This window comes from Peromyscus leucopus, chromosome 2 (assembly GCF_004664715.2).
Source record: "Peromyscus leucopus breed LL Stock chromosome 2, UCI_PerLeu_2.1, whole genome shotgun sequence".
Classification (NCBI taxonomy): domain Eukaryota; kingdom Metazoa; phylum Chordata; class Mammalia; order Rodentia; family Cricetidae; genus Peromyscus; species Peromyscus leucopus.
In genome coordinates, this window is record NC_051064.1 from 119,295,437 (window position 1) to 119,316,248 (window position 20,812).

The following is a 20,812-nucleotide window of genomic DNA, read 5'->3' on the forward strand; positions in this document are numbered from 1 at the left end:
GCGTTGGTGGGAGTCTGAGGGGAGACCCCCAGGAGAGGAAGAGGGATCAAAGCCAATAGTGGCTGGGGTCAGGGAGGCCGTAGGAGGGTTGGAAAGGGTTCTAGAGGAATCCATGGAGCCTGTCTTTATCAGGTGGTGTACTTCACGGCCACGTTCCCCTATGTGGTGCTGACCATTCTGTTTGTTCGTGGAGTGACCCTGGAAGGAGCCTTCACGGGTATCATGTACTACCTGACCCCACAGTGGGACAAGATCCTGGAGGCCAAGGTGGGATGTGGAGGGTTAGCCCCAAAGGGACTAGGGAGCGGGCACGCGATCCGGCCTCTGACCGCAGTGGCTCGCTGACCACCCTCTCCGCAGGTGTGGGGGGATGCTGCCTCTCAGATCTTCTATTCTCTGGGCTGTGCGTGGGGTGGCCTCATCACCATGGCGTCCTACAATAAGTTCCACAACAACTGCTACCGGTGAGTGCCCCCTGCCGGCCTGGAGGCCTCCCCCGTCTTCTGTCCCCTCCACAGCCCGCCGCCCTCGCAGTCTGCGGCTTACAGGGGGCCCCCTGTACTCGTGACCTTGAGAATCCTTTATCTCCAGTAGGTCATGAGAATAGACAGCAAAACGCTGGCTAGAGAGGGGGATGAGTGGATGAAGGGTCAGGAACCCTGGACTCACTTTAAAAGACCCGGAACGGACAGGAGGAGGAGTTAGGGACACCTATGTTTCTAGAATATCCTATCTCCATGTCGTCTCTTGGCCCACACTGAGGAAAGGGAAGCAAGCTGGGTCCCCTAAACTGTCCTGTTTTCTTCCTCCTCAGGGACAGCGTCATCATCAGCATCACCAACTGTGCTACCAGTGTCTATGCTGGCTTCGTCATCTTCTCTATCCTGGGCTTCATGGCCAATCACCTGGGTGTGGATGTGTCCCGAGTGGCAGACCACGGCCCTGGGCTGGCTTTTGTAGCTTACCCTGAGGCCCTCACGCTGCTTCCCATCTCCCCGCTCTGGTCCCTACTCTTTTTCTTCATGCTCATCTTGCTGGGCCTGGGAACTCAGGTACGATACATGTGCGCGTGTGCACGCGTGCATGCGTGTGCATGTGTGTGCATGCGTGTGCAAATGCGCATGTGTATTATGTTGGCAGCTTGGGCAGGAGGAACTGGGGCAGAGGGCAGGTCCTTATTCCTGATGGCTGTGTCTGTAGTTCTGCCTCCTAGAGACCCTCGTCACTGCCATTGTGGATGAGGTGGGGAATGAGTGGATTCTGCAGAAAAAGACCTATGTGACCTTGGGTGTGGCCGTAGCTGGCTTCTTGCTGGGCATACCCCTTACCAGCCAGGTAAGAGTGGAGATGTGGTGGGGAAGGCAGGGTTGCACTTGCCGGGGCACTGGGGGAACGGGTGGGTAGCTAGGCCTGTGGTACCCTGGCTCATCCGCCCACTGGCTCACAGGCAGGCATCTACTGGTTGCTGCTGATGGACAATTATGCAGCCAGCTTCTCCTTGGTTGTCATCTCGTGCATCATGTGTGTGTCCATCATGTACATCTACGGTAAGTGCCCACCCTCCCATGGCCTCCAGTGTCCCGGTCTCTGACTGGCCCCCTCTCTCCTGCTGAGCTGCTGACCCCCTTGTCTCTCCAGGGCACCGAAACTACTTCCAGGACATCCAGATGATGCTGGGGTTCCCACCACCCCTCTTCTTCCAGATCTGTTGGCGTTTTGTGTCCCCAGCCATCATCTTTGTAAGTTCCTCAGGCCCCCCCCCTCCTACTGCCCCTTGGCCAAGTGTCCCCTTGGGAACTAGCAGGGTGAGAGCAGGAAAACATCCCCCCAGCCGGAGCTCTACCTCCAGCTCCAGCTCTGGGCATCCGAGAGGACTCCGTAGTCAGATGTGTGCAGACTCAGAGACGCCAGGCCCTGGCGTGGGGTTAGGAAGGGGGTCCTGAGCCTTTGAAGCCAGTGCTGAGTTCAGAGCTGCAGCAGCTCCAGGGGCATAGCCTCCTCACTCCCTGGCATCGTCACCCAGCTGCCTCCAGGGGCCTCAGGAGTCGTTGACATTGGTGGGTTTTCTGTCTACCTTGCTGCTCTTACCCTAGACCCTCATGGAGGCAAGCGGGAGATGGATGGCAGATACGTGGGAATGTGGCGGCGTTCCTGGGCAGCCCAGGACCTTTTGGTGCAGGGCTAGGAGTTTGGTCAGCTCTGAACCTCCAAGGCTGGGAAGTTGGCTGGCTTTGGAGGGGGCATCCCCATTTCCAAGAACATTCATCAGAGCGCTGCAGTGGTGGCAGGGTCCCCTGCAAGGCAAGGACCGTGCAAGGCAAGGAGCCGGTCCCTTCCTTGACCCCGTTCACCTGTTAATTCATACAACACCTCTCTGGGTTATTGTTATCTCCACCCTACGGATAGGAAACTAAGGCACAGCGATGTTAAACAGGCCCACTACCACACACTTAATAAGGGCAGGAACCCTAGGCAGACCAAGCCATGCTATAGGGTGATTGGCCTGGGGGCTAAAACTTGGCTCCTTTTCCTGCTGGTTTGAGGTGAGAAGGGGACAGGCTGATGGCATAGTAGTCACTATAGAAGAGGGTCAGAGTGTCCACTCAGTCACTGTACAGAGTGTAAGGGCTCAACTCAGTGGCAGTGCAGTGTCCAGAGTCACCTGTGTCTTCCACAATTCCACGGAATCATGGAGAGCTCTGTGTCAGGCTTCCACACTGGCTCATGTTTCTGCAGAGAGGCCCCTGGAGGACTGAGGCCTCCACCACATGGGGTGTGGGGTGTTCCCGAGCCTGGCACGGGCAACAGTTTTGGCCACGGGCCCAGCACTGAGGCAGGAGGAGCGGAAGTCTCCTTTCAAGGCCGACAGGCCAGAGAGAGCCAGAGCCACTGCCTAGCACCATGCCCTCTGGCGGTGTGGCATTGGCCCTGGCCCAGGCCCAGGACATAACCTCCTATTACCTGGGGTCACCCACCAAGGGCCTTGGCCTGGATCCTGTGAGTCCTCTAGGAGTAGAGATGGAACGAAGCAGGCAGTGCCTGGAAAGCCAGGCTGGAAGTACCTTAAGGTGAGGAAAGGAATCCAGGCTGTGCAGACATACTCATGTTCCCTTTGGGGCTTTATGTACCCATGAAGCTCCTGACAGACCTTATCCTTCCCTCCCGAAGTCCAATGAAGGAGTTCGTCTTCACATATATTAGGCTTAGCCACGCCAGGTGTGGCGGTGTTCACCTTTAATCCAGCCCCAGGGAGGCAAGAGGCAGAGGCCGGCCAGTACCTGAATTGGAGGCCAGCCTGGTCTACATAGAGAGTTTTAGGCTAGCCAGAGTGACACAGTGAGACACGGCCTCAAAAAAAAAAAAAAAAAAACAACAACAACAACACACACACACACACACACACACACCAGGCTCTGCTAGGTCAGGAAACTCATACAGTCTACGTATGCACCCAGGAAGGATGCCCGAGGTTCAGTGTGGGGAAGGTCAGAGGAACTTGAGCTCCAGGATGCCCCTAAAGGCCAAGAGGCAAGTTGAGTCCCTTTACAGGGCCCTCTGGGTGTGGCCAAGCCTGTTTCTTTTAGATCCTGTGTGCTGGCTGCAGCCATGGGCACTTTCCAGTCCGTTTACTACCTGACACTCAGCCTCTGGGCACTCTCCAAGCTGAATGTCACTGTTACCACAACCGTTGTGAGGCAGGACCTGCTCCTCAACACCCCCCCCCCATCCCCACATCTCCTGGCACAAATCAGCTCAAGTAGATAAATGAGATTGTGCAAGGCACCTTAGATCCAGAGTTAATGCAATCCTAGGAAAGCAGATGGGAAATGCCGTGAAGAAGCCTTTTAGGAGGCAGAAAATCCAAAAAGGCTTCCTGAAAGAGGTGGCATTCATTGGCTCAGGACTTGACGGGAATGTGAAGATGTGTCTGCAGAATGAATGGAGGGGGTAGGAAGAAATGCTGGGTGTGGTAGAAACTTGAGGTAGGGACGCTGTGGCCAGCGAGACAACAGGTCATCAGGCAGAGCTGAAGCCTAAGGCCAAGAATTTGTCCTTTTCTCAAGAGAAAAAAATGGCTGCTCTCCAAAGGTGGTCTGCTAGTTCAGGACTCGGGCAGAAGCACCTCTTTTCCCTTTATGGTGTCTACCTGCCCAACCACTCCCTGCGCGGTGGGTCCCTCCTGCTTCTTTCACTCGGGTGTTGACAAGTTGCCTTTGCCCCAACCAAAACGCCTTTTACTGCCTTGGGAATCCGGAGAGGAAGGGTTACTGCTGGGAGGGCGAGCCTGGGGTCCAAGCCTGGCGGGTCCAAGCCTGGCGTCCAGGAGGGGCTCTGGCCAGCCTCACGCCTTCCCACCTCTACCCTCTGCAGTTCATTCTCATCTTCACGGTGATCCAGTACCGGCCAATCACCTACAACCACTACCAGTACCCAGGCTGGGCCGTGGCCATCGGCTTCCTCATGGCTTTGTCGTCCGTCATCTGCATCCCGCTGTACGCGCTCTTCCAGCTCTGCCGCACAGATGGCGACACACTTCTTCAGGTGAGGCGTGGAGAAGGAAGGGCTGGCTGGGCAGCCAGGCTAAGGGGAGACACTTGGAGCTTAAGGGTTCTCCTCTGACTCACTCTTCCCGCTGCGCCCTCTGCCTGCAGCGTTTGAAAAATGCCACAAAGCCAAGCAGAGACTGGGGCCCCGCCCTCCTGGAGCATCGGACTGGGCGCTACGCCCCTACCACAGCCCCTTCTCCGGAAGACGGCCTTGAGGTCCAGCCGCTGCACCCGGATAAGGCCCAGATCCCTATGGTGGGCAGTAATGGCTCCAGCCGCCTCCAGGACTCCCGGATATGAGCACAGTTGTTGCAAGGGGAGAGGCTCCCCCACCCCCACCCCTTGCTCCCACCACAGAGACTGGGGAGGCAGTGGACAGGTGTGACCGCCTGCCCCATCATGCCCTGGCCAGGACAGCTGCTGTCACCTTGGCCGCCACTGCTAGTGCAGACATTTGTGCTCATGTCCCCAGTGTTTACATGTCCTTCGGATGCCAAGACAGCAGGCGGGGGGGGTGGGGTGGGAAGGCGATGGGAGGATTGCGGTGGGGGTGGGGGGTGTCCAAAGCACTTTGGAGGGGGTCTCAGGCCAGGTCCCCAGAGGCCTGCCAGGCTTCAGATGGCCTCTGATACCCTCCTCCTCTGCCCTGCGCTGTTTGACTAGGGCGTAAGAGGTTCTGGCTCCACACCCCACTTGTTACCCTCCAGCCTCGCGACCAGTGTTCCTGACCACAGTCTCTGCACCTGTGTCTTCCTGCGCGGGACGAGGCGGGGGCCACGGGCTCACAGTGTTACTTAGACTGTATCACCCAGCCCCGTTGGTGTAATTATTTTTTTGTAAAAATGGTATCACCTGTGGTTGCCACCCCCTACCCCAGCCTTGGGTCCAGTCTGTCTTCCAGGCCGGCCTGCACCTCAATGGCTGCTCTGGTTCTCTGGCCCAGCCAGCAGAGTCTGTGACCCAGCAGCCTGCCCAAAGCACTTATGGAGAGAAAGAGAGGGGACTTCCTACTGAGAAGTCTGAGCCCGGAGCCCTGGGGAAGGGGACCCTGCACGACATTCCCTGTCCACCCTCCGCCAGGTTGAAGGCCCAGTCTTCCCAGATGTGCTAACCCCCCTCCCCCTGTTCAATGTGCCAAATGGCCCCAGTCCACGTGCCCGCCCCCCACCTCTGCAGTCAGAGCTCCTTCTCCCAAGCCCTGCAATGTCCGTTTGTCCGTCCTCTGTGCTCTCTGCAGTGACAGCCCTGGCCAAGCCACCTCTAACCCTCTGTAGCAATAACGGTGTGCCGCCCGCCACTGCCCATCGTGGGCCACTAGGGTTTTAAAGTCCATAGATTTTAATGAAATTTCTATTCCTGTCTCTGAGCTGCTGCTGTGCTTTGTCTGGGTCCCTTGGGGACAAAAGTCAGGTTGGGAATGGGACCTCTTGTTTGCCAAGCCCCTGTGGAGGCCTGAGTGGAGGGGAGGGGCCAAAGGCTTTGATGGGTAGAACAGGTGTCCTGCCACTCAGTCCTAGATACAAGTGACCTGGCAAGGGGTGGGGCTGGGACCAGACGAACACACAGCCTTGTGGGGACTGTGAGCTCATCTGAGAATGACGCAGAAACCGGTAGGAGCTTATGGCAGCTGGAGGTAACAACAACAGATGGGCAGGGTACAGCCGAGGCAGAGGCCTGTTCTGTGACCGGCCCTTCAGGTGGGAGCCTGGGATGCCGCGCTGGACACTGGGGTGGAAGTTGGCTCTTCCCAATAGCTGTATCGAAGCTGCCGTCTCCAGCGCTGAGAGGCTGCCTGACCTTGAGGGTGGGGGCAGCGCTCCGAAGGAGGTGTCGGCATGTAGCCGTGGAGACAAGGAAAGGGCCTGAGGCCGGGAATGGACCTCAAGGGCTTCTGCCTGCACAGGATGGGTAGCTGTGAGGTGACCATGACCTGACGCTTCACACTACCCTCTGCCCGCCCTGGGTTTTGGTGTGTACCTGTGCTTGCCAGAGACACAGGAAGGTCCCAGGGAGAGCTGTAGCTCCTGTTCCATGGCCGCCTTCTGTTCCTTTATCTCTGAGGAAGGGCATAGCTGAGACAGCGCCTGGCTCTTCCGGAGTGTGTATAGTATAGGGAAGGTAGGGGCAGGGTACCCTGGGGGATGGCCTGGGGTTCTTACCTGCCAGGGTGGGCTCTAGGGTGGCCTTGGAGGGCTGGCAAGACTGCATCTGCTCCATTTCCAGACAGTGCTGTGGAGAGATCCGGTTCAGGGACCCTGCCTAAAGGTGAGACCAAGAGCCCTAGCGCAGGCTCAGGAGCAAGACCATGCAGCCTTGCCGCCTGACCATCATGGACGCAGAGCCCGTGGGAAGCCAAGCTTAGCAACATGGTGGCTGGGCGCTGGAGAGAGGAGGCCAGAGGCCTGGGGCTGTCAAGTGGGTTAGTCTAAAACTGCTGACCATGGCCTCTGAAACATGAGAAACGGGTGTAGGACTCACACAACCTTGACATGCATGTAGGTACACAGACACACGGACGTGATCCCTGCTCAGCAGAGAACCCGGGGGAAGGCTCAGGGCTGTGCTCACCTGCAGGTCAGAGACCTCTCTCTGCAACATGTGACACTCCTCCTCCAGGAGGCTCCTAGACAGGAGCATGAACAGCCAGACCCTGTGAGGCAGGACCTCCCCAGCTGAACCCGTCATGTGGCCCCAACCTCCAGAACCACCAGGAGCCACACCAGCCCCTCCATTCTCAGGCCATATTGTCCTCTGGATACTGCCTGGGCATAGCCTTCCAGTGCCCACCATTTCTAGTCATCTCAGTGTTTGCTCCCGGCAGGCGCTCTCCTCTTCAGAGCCCTGGCACTGAGCCTGTGGCTCATCCTGCTTCCACTAGCCCCACATCACGGCCTGCTTACCACCCTCCCTTGGCTCCTCTTGTGCCTGGGGCCCTGGCCCCTCCGGGTCTGTACTTGGCTACTTGCTGGTACTGTAACAGTGCCCACCTCAGACAGACAGACAGACAGACACACACACACACACGCACACACACACACACACACACACACACACGACAGTCTACCTACCTGCACACTCCCTTTCAGGCAGTCCCAGCCCCTTAAGGTCCACCCCTGTCTTCTCATCCCCAATCTACACACACTCAAGGACTCCTAGGCCTCACCTCAGGTGTCTGGCAACCTGGTCAATGTCAGCCACATTCAGTTGGTCCTTGATGACACTGAGGTCCCTGTGACAGCTGCTGACATGTGAAGTTAACATCACCCCCTCCATGTTGCTCGCTCTAGTCCTTCGGGGAACAAATGCCACTTCTAGATAATTTTGTTTTCCTCACACAGGCAACATACGATAGTGCAAACCATAGTTCCAGAGCCCAGGCTTGCACGTGGATTCCGCCACCTCCACTGTGTGACCTCGGGGAAATTATCTTTCTGAGACTTTTTTTGTCTAAAAACTGGGGACAATGCTCAGCTTATAGGACTGTAGGGGGATTTGAATAAGAAATTGGTGCAGTCTACTTATTTATTTATTTATTTTTTTTGGTTTTTCGAGACAGGGTTTCTGTGTAGCTTTGCGCCTTTCCTGGAACTCATTGGTAGCCAGCTGGCCTCGAACTCACAGAGATCCGCCTGGCTCTGCCTCCTGAGTGCTGGGATTAAAGGCGTGCGCCACCACCGCCCGGCTACGGTGCAGTCTACTTATGAACATGAGCCCATTCATTTATCTCATTCTGTCCCCAGCTGAAAATGTCATTTGTCCCCTCCTTTCAGCTCTTTATGTACCTCTAGTCCAGTCCTCAATCTTGTTCACTAGGCATGAGAAGAACTGCTCACTGGACATGGCCTCATGGCCTCTCCCTGCCTGCAAAAAGTCCTCGCCCCTTTATCTGCTTGGAAAACTGTTCCTCATACTCTAGGACCCAGACCTAAACAGCCGTTCTCCCAACAAGCTCTGTCTGTTCCAAGCTGGGCAGGTGTTCCCTCAGTACTTCAGCCCTATTACAAGTGGCTCTAAAGTGTCCAGCCCCAGAACTCCTCCACAGGACTGGGTCCGCTGCACCAGCTGCCTGGGTCCTTCTGCCTGGCAGGGCTAGAGCCCTCCTCTTTACCATCACCTTACCTGGGCTCACCAGCTCTCATCTGGGATAGGTCCTGTTGTGTTGAATCACACCTGGGCTCCTCTAAGGCAAAGCGAAGGACCTTGGGACTATACTGAGCCCACGCCTGGGTCTGGTCCCTGAAAACACAGGCATGAAGGGACCTGAGGGTCTCCTCTCGGAAACCACACTGGCTCTTACTCAGGGGCAGCCCATTTGATGGCCGGGTAAGGGGGCCAGGCCTAAGACTCTCACCTGCCCTCACAGAGAGCCTTAAAGCGGAGGCACTGGAGCAACTGTCGGAGTTCTTGGCGCATGATATCCCTCAGGAGGGGTGGTGGTGCCAGGAGGGAGGGAGGCTCAGAGACCAGGCGGGATCCCGAGGCTTGAGAAGATCGAAACTCTTGGAGCAGGGCCTTTAACATCGCCACCTGCAAGGAGAGCTGGGGCACCTTGCCACTGGGGCAGAGGGGGTGGGTGTATGTGTGTTGGGGGGACTGTCAGGGATGGGGTGAGTCAAACGGGAGAGAAAGGGCAGACAGTGAAAACAAGGTGATGGGGGATCACCAAATAGAGCTAGGGACCCGGTGGAGGCAGGAAATCACGTGAGTTGTAGGGGAGGCGTGGAATGCGACCCACCCCCACCCACCGGACTCCCACCTCCTCTCGCAACTCCAGGCTCAGATCCACCGCTGCCTCCCCGAGAATCCTCTTCACTTCAGGCCGCTCCGGGAGTGGGACATGCTCCTCCACCAGCTCCCACAGTGCTGGGGAGTCCCAGGGCATGGCCTGCCTGCGTCGCGGCCCCCTTTTCAGACCTATGAGACCGACTGACCGCAGGTCAGAGTGCTAGATTTCCTGGGAGACCGATGGTTGCTCCGGACTGGAGCCCCGCCCACCGAGCCCCGCCCATTGACTTCGAGGCCCCGCCTTGTTCTGCCTAAGTCCCTACACTGGAATTGTGCGGTCTCTTAGTGGCCTAATTTCGGGCCGACCCCCCTGGGTCCGGGATCCTGACCACCTCTGGGGAAAACCAAGCGGTGGGAACCGGGCCTTAGCCCCTTCCCTCCCAAGAGGCGGTCACCTGGGAAACCACCGAGCCCCAGGATCGTCCTCGAGAGAGGCCCCGCCCTGCTCACGGTAGCTGAGCCACAAGCTCGTCAGCTAACATTTGGGCTCACCCCGGGGACACCTTTCTACCTCGGAGGAAGTAGAACGGAGAAATTTGGTCCTGCTGGGTTCGTTATTTCCTCACCTTCCTCCTAGCCTGAAGGCAGCATCAAGATAAACTTTCTCCCACGTTTATTAAGTCCCAAGATGGCCCTGGTCAGGTCACCTCCCCCAACACGAACTGGCTTCCGCGAACCAGAGCCCATTGGCACACAGACACGGAGCTGCTCCATTAACGTTTTTTACTAAAGCACCCACACAAGTTTCTGTGCAACATATAAACATTGAGCAGGCCCTGGGGCTTCTGCCTCCTCTCGAAGGCAGGGAGGCCAGAACCATTGGCTGGTCCAAGCCCGACCTGTCCCCCATGCAAAGGCCAACCCCATGATCCCAGGAACGCAGCACCCCTTCTGGCCCCTCCTGGGGGCACTCCTCAGGAGGTGGCTTACCAGAGCTTGGCCCCCTACCATGATGAAGGAAAAAGGTTCCCCTCCCCTGGAAGCATGAGGGGTACCCAGATCTGAGAACTCCCCCTGGAAGAAACGCTGCCCCCTAGTCAAATTCTCCCACCTTTCCAGGCCCTAGGGGACTCGAGGGGGGTGGGAAACTGAGGCACAGAGGTGGAGTGACCTAGCCCAGGCCACTCCGCGAGGCAGTGCAGGGGCTGGCCCAACCCTAACAGTGAGGAGGTTTTGGGCTGGGGGAAGTAGGGCAGGAAGAAGGATTGACCTCAGAGAGGGCCATGAAGAGGGGCTTGCCCAGAAGCCCCTCAGAGTGGGTTCTCAAACTTCTAGGTGCAGCTGGCTGTCTATTAAGACCTTCAGAAAGCAGCTCACAGTCTCAGTCTTGGGGGACGCCCCCCAGAGCAGCCGTCAGGCAGGCTGTAGGTCAGTCCTCTGGCCGGCAACCCTCCACGTCGGAAGGGCATGGAGGGCCTTTGTCCGTCAGTGTCAGCCTTGATTGAACCAGGACGTGGGCCGACCGATGTCCACTGTGATGTTGGTGAAGAGTGGCTGCCGAGACACTTCCAAGACTCGGTACCGCACTGATCCAATGCCATCCCACTTCATGCTCATCTTTGTGTTCTGAATCTTACTAAACCTGGAAAGGGAAATGAGTTCAGATCAAGGCTAACAGTCTGCTCCAGCTTGAATCTCTGGGGCCAAGGCACAGGCCATTCTCTCCCTTTAGAGACAGAAGCCCATTGCTCTTACATTTTCTCTCAAAACGAAGACCTCACTCCCTTTGGTCAGAAAGCATGACTACAATATTCTCACAGGTCTCTCCATCCATACCTTGACCATATATATAATTTTTATTATTACAGGGGCATGTGTGTAGAGGTCAAAGGACAATTACGTGAACTTGGGCCTTTCCTTCCCCCTTTACATGGTTCTGCGGATTGACCCAGGACTCCAGGCTTACCCTGGAAGCACCTCTACTCACCGAGCTACCTTGCTGGCTTGACTGCAATATTGGAGGCATTCCCCATGTCCCTCCACTGTAATGTATATCCCTGTGAGACATGTCATCTCTACTCTCCTGACCCCTGCCATCTCTGTCTCTCTTCCATTAGTAACTCTTTCCACACCGGCTCCTCTATGCCAGACTGCACTCTGGGTTCAGGGACGCAGCCATGAACAGGACATGCAAGGTCCTTTCGCTCACAGCAAGTTTGCCTCACTAAGGAAGAAAGACACTAGGCCAAGGAAACATCAGAACGCTAAGGGTACAAGGTGAGCAGGATCTGGGGAGAAGTACGTGGCGCTAAGCTGAAGGCAGAGGGGAGAGCGTTTTACGCAGAGGTCGGAGCACACAACAAAGGGAAAACAGATTAAGACTAGCTTGTCTGTTAGAGCGTGTATGGGCAGGACTCTCTAAGTCATAATAAGCACTTCATATTCTGTAGCAAGGAGACACCACGGGATTCTTAACCCAGTTTCGGCAGAAATGTAGGATGGACTATGGAAGGGCAAGGAGGAGGCAGGAAAACTTGCAGCTGTCAGGGCAAGATCACAGAGACCAGACTAAGGTAAAGGGGGAGAAGGAGTTAAGCAGATGGGCTCAGATGCTTTGGGGGTGGTACTGACATGCTTTGCTGATGATTTGAACATGGAGGGTGGAGGAAAGAATCCTGGAGAACTCTTAAATTAAGGCAAAGCATATCAGAACCACCATCCAGACTTCCTTAGCCCAGAAATTTCATGCTGTCTAGACATATCTACACCCAAGCAGGCATCACTAATTGATGACCAGCTAATTCTACAATGAGACCCAAGCTCCTGGCATTTATCTGCCTGTCATCCCTTCCCTGCTGACCATGGTTTCATCTAAACCACATGCTTTTCCATTGGCTTCCTGGACTCCTGGGGGGGTCTCATGCTTCTACCAAATTCCAGCCCCAAGTCAGCCCACAATCTGTCTCTCCATTCCTATAGTCTGAGTTTAGAGCAGAAAAGTCAGGGGACACAGAAGTCCCAATGGTCCTTCTTCTGCCATGTCCCCTCCAGTTTTAGAAATTCCTTTCATGAATTCAGGCCTGGTTAATTCTCCCTAGGTCTACCCAGCAGCTAGGCCTTTCCTTCACCTTCCTTGAGCTCAGAAAGTAAGCCTGCCAAACAAATTAAACGGTGTCTGTCCCTGTTCGGGACTTACCGGGACTCTCAGGCCCTCTGGGGAAAAAGTGAAAACGCTCCTCGTACTCAGCTACACAGCACTGATGCCCCTACTGTGGCCCCCAGCCTTCGGCTGTCTAAGAACCAAATAGCTCTAAGGTTTCCATATATGCATAGATGCTCATTCTGACTTACGAAGACAAGTCCCCACATCCTCTGGCCTTTTCCATCAGCCAGGCAATACAGCACTGGTGAATATATGCCCAAGGGAATGGGAGGCAAATTCCAGTGAATAAGTAATTTTTCAAGGCCCAGTTTATGTTCCCACTACCTCACTCCTTTCTCTGCCAGGAAAGCGGCTGGCTTCTATGACCTGTGGCATAAGTATTTGCCTTGCCTAGTGTGAGCCTCATAAAGGAGAGCAGGACAGGGATTGGGTGTGACTCCAGATGGCTTGGCACCACTCAAAGATCTAGGAAGCTCAAGGAGTCTTTGCTTGTATTTCACATGCCTATCAGACCTTTCCCAGCCAGCCACAAACATCCAATGTGGGTATCTCAACCCTAAAAGGAGTTGGCTGCTCTGAGTGGTTGACACCGTCTCAACTTCTCCCTCCGCGTACTTCCTCTGCTCGGCGCACCTTTGTTGAGCTCCTAGGATCCATGGCCAAAACCCACTACCTGTCATCTTATCTGCTTTGACAAGGCCAGTATAAGCGGGGGTCATCCAAGGTACGACGTAAGTGGGGTACTTGAGGGCACTAATGGAAATGCAGTCTAGGCCATGACAACCCAAGCTGGAATTTAAATTCTAGTCACCTCTAGGAACCAACCCAGGGGTGCTAGGAGTCACCTTTAGAGGTCAAGGGTCAGGAGCATGAGGGTCATTTCTAGGGATCAGCTGCCTCTAAAAGGCACTTCTCGTGAGCCAAGGATGCTCAGAGGCCTCCTCTATGGGGTCAGAGATGAAAGGCATTGGGGATAGTGGGAAGTTACCTCTAGGGAGCAAGGGGTCAGGGGCACCTGGGGTCAGGGGTGCTGGGGTCACCTCTGAGGGTTGGGCTCGTTATGTTTGTCTCGGTCGTGCTTGATCATGCGGTAGCGGCCTATCCGGACATCCGGGCGCGAGATCTTCATCCCAGTCAGAGAGATCCTAGGACGGGCGACAGGCAGACTGAACAGGCACCTGGGCAGGTGAGGAGCCCCACCCGGGTCTGTGACTCCTCGCTCCCTCACCCAGCCTGCTCTCCGCCCCACCTCTACTTACCGGTTGAAGATGTCGTCATCCTCACCGCCCCAGCCCCAGTACTCGTTGGGAAAGCCGTTGATCCTCAGAAACTGGGCCTTACTCAGGCCTGACACACCTCCGAAGTAGCTAGCGTAGGGCAGCCTAGGACACGGGAGAGCGGGTGTTAGGGTCACGGGGAGACGCCAAGATGCGTGATCACAGATGGCGCGTGGGGAGATCGTGTGCCTAGCACCCAGGGAAGAGCGACATTACACAGAAGGATCCGAGCCAGGGGCCAGAGGCTAGGGAGGCACTGAAGCCAGAACTGCGGGTCTGGGTGAAGTGGGGGTGGGTAGGCCCGACGCTTCGCTAAGCAAGTCTCACCGGAAGCCAAACTTGTCCATGGCGATGGCAAAGTGGCGGGGCTGGTCACCACAACGATACAGATTGCGGTCATCCATAGGGACCAGGTCCACGTCACTGAAGATGAAGCAGTCATAGGTAGCGTCCTCCTTCAGCGCCTCTAGGAAGCCTACGTTGAGCAGCTTGGCCCGGTTGAAGGTCTCCTCACCATGCTGGTGGGCGGGTGGATGGATGGGCACAGATCAGCTCTGGGTCCGTAACCAGCAAGTACCTGCCACTTGCGTTCCCAGCGTTGTCCCCCATTCCCACAACTCCCTCACAGTCTCAGGTTGATTTCCCCATCCAGAGACCCTTTACAGTTTGGCTCCAGTCTCCAATTTGGTATTGCCAGATTCTATGGCCCAACCACATTATATTCCTTAGACACCACAGGACACGGGGGACTTTTTGTTACCGGGCACTGGAGGTGGTTAGCAGTGCCCCTGTCTAGAATGCAGTGCTCTAGTAGTCAGACTCATGCCTGCAAAGGCCGACTTCTGAGCAAACCTCTATTTACACCGGGGTCCACTGAACCACTATAGAGTGTTCACCTCATCCATTCAAACACGCCCCGTGACTTCTTTGTGCCACATGAGCCTCCTCAGTGCCGGTGGAGAGTCTACAGATGAGTAGCCCCGGTCTGCCTCCCTACTGAGCCTACAGTCACGACATGACACACATAATGAACGCCCTAAGTGACCAGCGCTGGAGCAGCTCCTCTGGCCCATTTCAATCCACGTCCAATTCCCTGGGCAGCCTGAGACAACACAGGCCTGTGCTGGATGAGCCTGTGTCCTCTCCCCCCTCAAAAAAGACAAGCAACAGGCTACGTATAGGCAGTCACACTTCTGTGAGCTGGGGGCCCAAAGAAATAGGACTGCCGGGCTTTTGGCCATCCAGGCCCAGGCGACTCTGGACAGAGAGGGGTGGATCTGACAAGAATTGGCCCCTCGGCGTCTGCTACAACCCATACCGAAGACAGAAGCCTCTGGAGCTGGCATCTGTGAGTGGTGCCTCACCAGGAAAGGAGAAACAGCGGCCTCTCCCGGCCCTGGCCAAACCTGATAGGCAGGAGCTGCTCCCGGAACACTGACCTGGCCAGGACACCCGCTCACTGCCTTCCCCTCCTTCCCACATGTTCTCCTCTACCAGCCCTTAGAGGATTGGCCGCTTTCTCCCAAGCCCTCAGTGTTCTTCCAGTCTCTCTCATCAGCCAGGAACCCTTGGTCTTTCCCACACGGCTCATAAACACGCTCGGTTTTCTCTCTCTAGAAACACACACACACACACACACACACACACACACACACACACACCCCGCCATCCCCCTACCTTTTGCTTTCCCGTCTCAGCAGAGATTTTTTTTGTCTTTTAAGAGTTGTCTCCAATTAGTTATTTTGTCAAATCTGATTCCTTCCTCAACCCACTGCAATCTGCTGCCGCCCCCTCCATGCCCCTGAAATGGCTCTCACTGGGCCCACCTTGTTGCTAAATCCACTGGACGCACTTGGTCCACATCCCTGACACGCCCCCGCGACACTCACACAGCTGCCACACTTCCTTTCTGCTACTGGCTGCGGGGCTTCCAGGATATCCCTCTCCAGGGTCTCCTGACACTCTCCGGTCCGTCTCCTGGGCCTCTGCGGCCGCTTTCCTTCCCCCATCTAACCCTGCAATGATGCCCTGCCCACCCCCAACACTCCATGCTCTGTAGGTTTGAAGAACCTTCTAGCTGGTGAGATGGCTCAGCAGATACAGCAATTCCTGAATGAGCCTGACGACCTGGGTTTAATCCCAGCACTTCACAAAGTTATCCTCTAACCTTCCCAAGTGTTCTACGGTTGGTTATTCATACACACACACACACACACACACACACACACACACACACACATACACACACTAAAACTCACCCATCTCTACATTATGGGCTAGTGGGGCAGCTCAGTTGGTAAACCATTTGCTGCACAAACCTGACAACTGAACTTGATCCACGGAACCTCAAACCCAAAACCCATGTAAAGGGGAAAAGGGAAGAACTAACCCACAACGTTGTCCTCTGATCTCCACATGGGTGCCATGGCTTGAGTGTGTACATACACACAAATATTACACAATAAAGAAAAAAATGAGCTGGGCAGTCTGGGCTCCCGTGCCAGGACTCGGGAGCCTGGTCTACAGAGCGAGTTCCAGGACAGCCAGGGGTACATAAATGAAACCCCTTATTGAAAAATAAGCACAAAACAAAACAAACAAAAATGTCTGCACACTAGTGTTTCCATATCCCCGTCTTCATCACAGACCGCCCTCCTAGGTCCAGACTTAGAGTCTGTCTGCAGAATGCCCTCCTCTACTTCCCCAGGCTCTCAACACTCCAGGCAAGGCAGCATCCCCAGACACTCTCCTCCAGATGTGGCCTGGCTCCTACATTCTCCCATCCCACTCACAGGTGTAGCTATGAACACAGCAGACGCCAAGACTAAAATCCCTGCTTTGTTTCCACATCTCTTCTCTCTCCACTTTCACAGTGCCCCGCCCATAAGCACATCTTTTTTTGGCTATTGTAATCTCTCCCTAATTGGTCACACTGCCTCTGGGCATCCCCTCCCTCCTTTCTTCACATACAGTCAGGCCACAGACACAGGTTACTCCCACTTCCGACGATGGTGCCCCACCAGTTCAGGCTAGACCTCACAGCCAAACACACCTCTCAAGCTCTTCTCGACGTGGCCTCCCCAACTAACTATTCCTCCAGCTAACCTTTGCTACCCAGCCTGTATGCTGAACTCCACCCCTCAGCTCAGTCCCCAAAGGCAAGGGATCAGTTCTCTTGCTCAGCCCTGGTCTCCCAGGCCCCTCCTCCTAGAAGGTCACCTCCCCCTGCTCCTGACAACTTCTCTGACAACTGTAGGGCTGAACCAGGCCTGTGTCCCTACTGCACTTACTCGAATTCCAACCATATACCTTCCTCCTTACCAGGGCCTCTCTGAGACCGACGGCACTCCTAGCCAGAGCTAAGATGCTGTACTTAATGTTTCAGACTTCCTGTATTTTTCAGGGTCTAACTCTCCCTCTCTTCAAGGCCCTTGACATTGCCTCCTGGCTGGTGCACACTAGGCCTCTACCACCTTCGTTCTGACATCTCTTGTCTCTCTACTGTTTCACAGTGACATCCCAAAGAGATGTCAAAACATGGTACACACAAGAGCACATGCCAACATTTATATGCTCATATTCCCTTCCACACATGTAACCTTCCTGAGTTCACTGACAGACACGTACCCCCTCACCCCGTATCCACGTAGACTCACACAACCATCAACAGGCAAGGACCCACAGATTTCTCCAGCCTTATGTGTGCACCAGCAGGCACATGGGCCCCCCATATCCCTGAGCAGGCGCATCCACAGGTACATGTGCATTCCTTGATGGCTAGTGCTCAGCCGAGGGCCACAGACCACGCACCTGGTTGATGACATAGATCCCGTAGCGAAGCCGCTGCCGCCTCAACATGGGGTGCAGATAGTGGAGCCAATAGCGTAGGTGGTGCTCCCGGTGTCTAAAGGGGATGATGACTGCCACCGTTTGGGCTGGGGTGCAGTCAGGTGGTGTATAGCGGCCTCCCAGGAGCACGCCTGGGTTCTCCCTCTGTACCCGCTCCAGAGGCATGGGTGAGGTGAACTCGATGACCACTCGGCCCACTGCAGGCAGGACAGTGTCAAGAGTCAGGGCCTTTGCCAGAATCCAGGGACACTAGCCACCTGGGAGTGGGCAACAGAGCCCCAGGAATAGCCCTCTTTCCATAGCTCTGGAGCCTCGAGGGGGGGCCCCCATGGTCCAGCACTCCAGTCCCTAGTCACACTGGTAGGATCCTCTTCCCACCCCTACAACAGGTAGGCCCTACTCTACAGGCTCACCAAGACCAGGTGGCACGTCAGGACAGGGTGGGATGGCTGGAGCTGTGGGGCCAGGCCGGGCACTGGGCACTTCAGGAAGCCCAGAGCTAGCGGCAGTGGCATTGGGCCGAGAGCAGTTGGTGCTGCTGCTGGATGCAGGGTAGAGGGCATGGGCTGGGCTTCGGGTACTGAAGCGGCTGAAAAAGGCCAGGTGCTGGGCGTAGACGTCAAAGTAGAGGATGACGGCCACAAGAAAGTGCAGCAGGCAGAGGAGGAGCACAGCCTTGCAGACCCGCTCCAGCGTCCCCCCCAGCAGTCTGCTCATCCCGCAGGTGGCCAATGGCCTGCCCAATGGGCCCAAGCATCTGGCTGCCAGCCTGAACAGGGGGAGAGAAACAGATCCCACAGGTCAGGGCAGGACAGGTAATGCCACCCACCTGCTTCCTACTCGGCTGCTCATTCACAGACCCCCTAGTCTCACTTACCTTTCACATACCTTGAAGCTCATGCATTTGTTTGTACACAACGGTCCCTGGCGACTCAGGGTCTGCTATCCCAGACACACCCCAGCACTAAGCCACCCATACATACACACGAACCCTCACTGTACCACTCCATACACTCATACTCACAGCAGTATGGACAGGTGAACTTGATTACACAGGATTGCATCTCAGCACCCGACCACTTTTATCTACAGGCTCCATCTGCGCCCCAGAGACCAGATACCTCGCAGGGTAGAATTCTCAACCCAGGACACATGGTTTAGGGAATGGTCAGTGACTGAGTGCCTATCACATAGGAAGACTTCGCACTAAGATTTCATTTAGTCCTTGCAAGGGTCCCGATGGGAAGTCATTCAGACCTATGGCAGGTTTGGGCATTCAGGTCCCAACAGTAAGCAGGCCTGACCAACTGGGACCAGGCTGGGAAGGGGCCTTCAGTATTCAGGGGGCCCAAAATGGAGAGGGTGTTTCAAAGGATCCTTCCAATTGGAACAAGGGGTGAAGTCGAGTGCAGGGCTAGTGAGAGACAGCCCTCACCTAAGATCTTAGGCTGGCTCTGGAGCCTCATAAGCAAAGTTAGTTCTCCTTTCTGAAATGGAGTATGCTTGGGCCCTGGGGGAGGAAAGTTCTGAGGATGGCAGAGGTGGACGGGGGTGGACGGGGGTGGAGGTGGTGGTGGTGCCTGTCTGTCTTGCTTGGGTCAGAGCTCTGTTATAGTTCCAAAAGGTCAACAAATAACTTCTGCTCCTGGGAGCAGAATATCTCAAACATACACAGAATCACAGACAGCTTTAGTACCAGCAGTAGGCACCCACACTCAAGGGACACACAGAGACCTACATATAGAGCCAGACACACTTGGGGTGACAGTAACATACAAGCCACATACATCAACAAACCGCGGCTCCCGGACTTACACAAGCTTAGCCATACACCCAGACCCACGTGCAAGTATTCCCACCTCTCCCTCCAGGGCAGGGGCTCTGGGATCAGGCTAGCCACCAGTCTGAGGGGTGCGTCTGGGCGGGGCTGGGAGGCTGAACACGTGGCACCCCGGGACGGGGGAGGCAGCAGAGGACAGGTGGGTGTGGAGCCCCGGGGAGGGGTGCATGCAGTGGGGGATGTGGATGTGGGGCCGGGGGCCCGAGCGCCTCCGCCAGACACAAGGCCGGGGCGATCGAGGACAATGAGGGAGGCCGGCTGGGGGCGGACGCAGGAGCCCGGGAGGCTAGCGGGATGGGGGTAGGGTGGGGTGCAGCCAGGCCAGGGGCAGCGCCGGCGCCTCGCTCACCAGGTCCTGGGCTGGGATCTGGGGCGGCGCGCGGGCGGCCCCTTAGTGGGGCTGGGTCTGGAATGTCGGGGCCCCGGGCTGGGGGCTGCGCGCGCCCTCCTCCTCTCACCCAGCGCTCGGGGCTCAGCAGGGGGCGCCGCTCCAGCTCGGGTAGGGATACCGGCTCCGGCAGCTGCGGACGGCTCCGTCCCCCATGGTCCGGCCCCACCGCCCGGTCAGCGGTCCCCGCGGCCCCCGGGCCACCTCCCGCCGCCGCCGCTGCCGCTGCCGCCGCCGCCGCCGCCGCGGGCCATGGAGCCGAGCCGCCCGGGAGGCAGGGCGGGGCCGGGCAGACCCGCGGACCGGCGGACCGACGGACCACTGCGCTGCCGCCTCCCTCCCGCGCTACGGCTCCTCGGAGGGGCAGGCCAGGCCCGCGCGCCCGCGCGCGCGCCCCCGCGGCCCCGCCTCCAGCGCTCCCGCACGCGCCGCGCGCCGCTCCACCGCCCGCCCCTGCTGTTGGCCCTGCGCGGCCCAGGCAGCGGGGAGACGTTGATGCGGATGCCGGAGACCCAGGAGAGGCGCGGGAATCAGTCAGGTTCCTCCACCAGCTTGCCTTAGGGATGGAAAGAGGTCAGGAGCCGGTTGTCTAGGTCCCTCAGCTCGCTGGGACGGGGTCTCGATAGTGCGCAGCCTGCTGGCTAGGTCCGGTCTAGATGTGCACAGCCTGCTGGCTAGTTCCCTCAGCTCGCTGGGACGGGGTCTCGATAGTGGGCGACTCAGACACGGGGTTAGGGCCTTGCCAACTCTTTCATGGGCGCAGGATTCAAGGTCAGCCGACCAGGGCTGCCTGCTGGGTAAGACCCTTGAAGGTGTTGACTAAAAATGACTTCTGGGGTAGGAGCAGGTTGGGTAAGATTAGGAAACAATCTAGAATTGGATAGGTATGGGCAGACTGAATAGGGCCCCAGGAATTGAGACCAGAGAAGAGGTTTCTGGAAGAGTTTAGGTGTTCATACAGGACTATAAAGAGAAGATAAAAATTGGGCTCCAGGAAGACAAGCTGTAGGGAGTCTCAGGAGT

At 56.5% G+C, this 20,812-nt stretch overlaps 3 protein-coding genes across 11 annotated transcripts in view; 1 reads left to right on the forward strand and 2 right to left on the reverse strand.

The window, feature by feature from the left end:
* Slc6a9 (solute carrier family 6 member 9) overlaps window positions 1–5,913 on the forward strand; it is a 34,411-nt gene extending 28,498 nt beyond the window's left edge. For 4 of the 5 annotated variants that reach the window (XM_028893168.2, XM_037202865.1, XM_028893167.2 and 1 more), the window contains 8 exons: window positions 133–267; window positions 361–464; window positions 815–1,052; window positions 1,201–1,335; window positions 1,448–1,547; window positions 1,639–1,739; window positions 4,372–4,542; window positions 4,653–5,913. In XM_028893168.2, the coding sequence (XP_028749001.1) occupies window positions 133–267; window positions 361–464; window positions 815–1,052; window positions 1,201–1,335; window positions 1,448–1,547; window positions 1,639–1,739; window positions 4,372–4,542; window positions 4,653–4,847 (1,179 nt within the window). In that variant the 3' untranslated portion in view covers window positions 4,848–5,913. The remainder of the gene's footprint in view (window positions 1–132; window positions 268–360; window positions 465–814; window positions 1,053–1,200; window positions 1,336–1,447; window positions 1,548–1,638; window positions 1,740–4,371; window positions 4,543–4,652) is intronic. The other variant, XM_037202867.1, reaches the window with a different exon arrangement.
* Ccdc24 (coiled-coil domain containing 24) lies at window positions 5,868–9,947 on the reverse strand. The gene is made up of 8 exons (XM_028893176.2): window positions 9,304–9,947; window positions 8,899–9,074; window positions 8,667–8,783; window positions 7,711–7,836; window positions 7,116–7,170; window positions 6,707–6,776; window positions 6,525–6,603; window positions 5,868–6,442 (listed from the first exon to the last, which is right to left on the reverse strand). The coding sequence occupies exons 1-8, from the start codon at window positions 9,427–9,429 to the stop codon at window positions 6,241–6,243; spliced, it is 951 nt and encodes a 316-aa protein (XP_028749009.1). The 5' UTR covers window positions 9,430–9,947; the 3' UTR covers window positions 5,868–6,240.
* A 93-nt stretch (window positions 9,948–10,040) lies between these two features.
* B4galt2 (beta-1,4-galactosyltransferase 2) lies at window positions 10,041–20,141 on the reverse strand. 5 transcript variants are annotated; one of them, XM_028893174.2, is made up of 8 exons: window positions 19,860–19,982; window positions 18,997–19,167; window positions 17,975–18,330; window positions 17,523–17,758; window positions 14,040–14,230; window positions 13,695–13,817; window positions 13,476–13,580; window positions 10,041–10,914 (listed from the first exon to the last, which is right to left on the reverse strand). In XM_028893174.2, exons 3-8 carry the CDS (start codon window positions 18,276–18,278, stop codon window positions 10,764–10,766), a joined length of 1,110 nt encoding a protein of 369 aa, XP_028749007.1. In that variant the 5' UTR covers window positions 18,279–18,330; window positions 18,997–19,167; window positions 19,860–19,982; the 3' UTR covers window positions 10,041–10,763. The 5 variants fall into 5 exon arrangements, with proteins under 5 accessions (XP_028749007.1, XP_028749005.1, XP_028749006.1 ...); XM_028893172.2 differs by lacking the exon at window positions 18,997–19,167; XM_028893173.2 differs by lacking the exon at window positions 18,997–19,167 and having other exon boundaries at window positions 19,751–19,982.
* Window positions 20,142–20,812: the final 671 nt, after the last annotated feature.

Excerpts from the sequence above, each read along its gene's own strand:
- Ccdc24 (XM_028893176.2), bottom strand. The coding sequence starts at position 9,429 with ATGCCCTGGGACTCCCCAGCACTGTGGGAGCTGGTGGAGGAGCATGTC. Across the intron at positions 7,837-8,666 it reads ATGAGAGCTGGTGAGCCCAG|GACTAGAGCGAGCAACATGG; the intron begins GTAAGGTGATGG and ends TGTTCCCCGAAG. Across the intron at positions 6,604-6,706 it reads CCTAGAGCCCACCCTGGCAG|AGATAAAGGAACAGAAGGCG; the intron begins GTAAGAACCCCA and ends GCCCTTCCTCAG.
- B4galt2 (XM_028893172.2), bottom strand. The coding sequence starts at position 18,278 with ATGAGCAGACTGCTGGGGGGGACGCTGGAGCGGGTCTGCAAGGCTGTG. Across the intron at positions 14,231-17,522 it reads GGATCTATGTCATCAACCAG|CATGGTGAGGAGACCTTCAA; the intron begins GTGCGTGGTCTG and ends CCCGCCCACCAG. Across the intron at positions 13,818-14,039 it reads ATGGACAAGTTTGGCTTCCG|GCTGCCCTACGCTAGCTACT; the intron begins GTGAGACTTGCT and ends CCCGTGTCCTAG.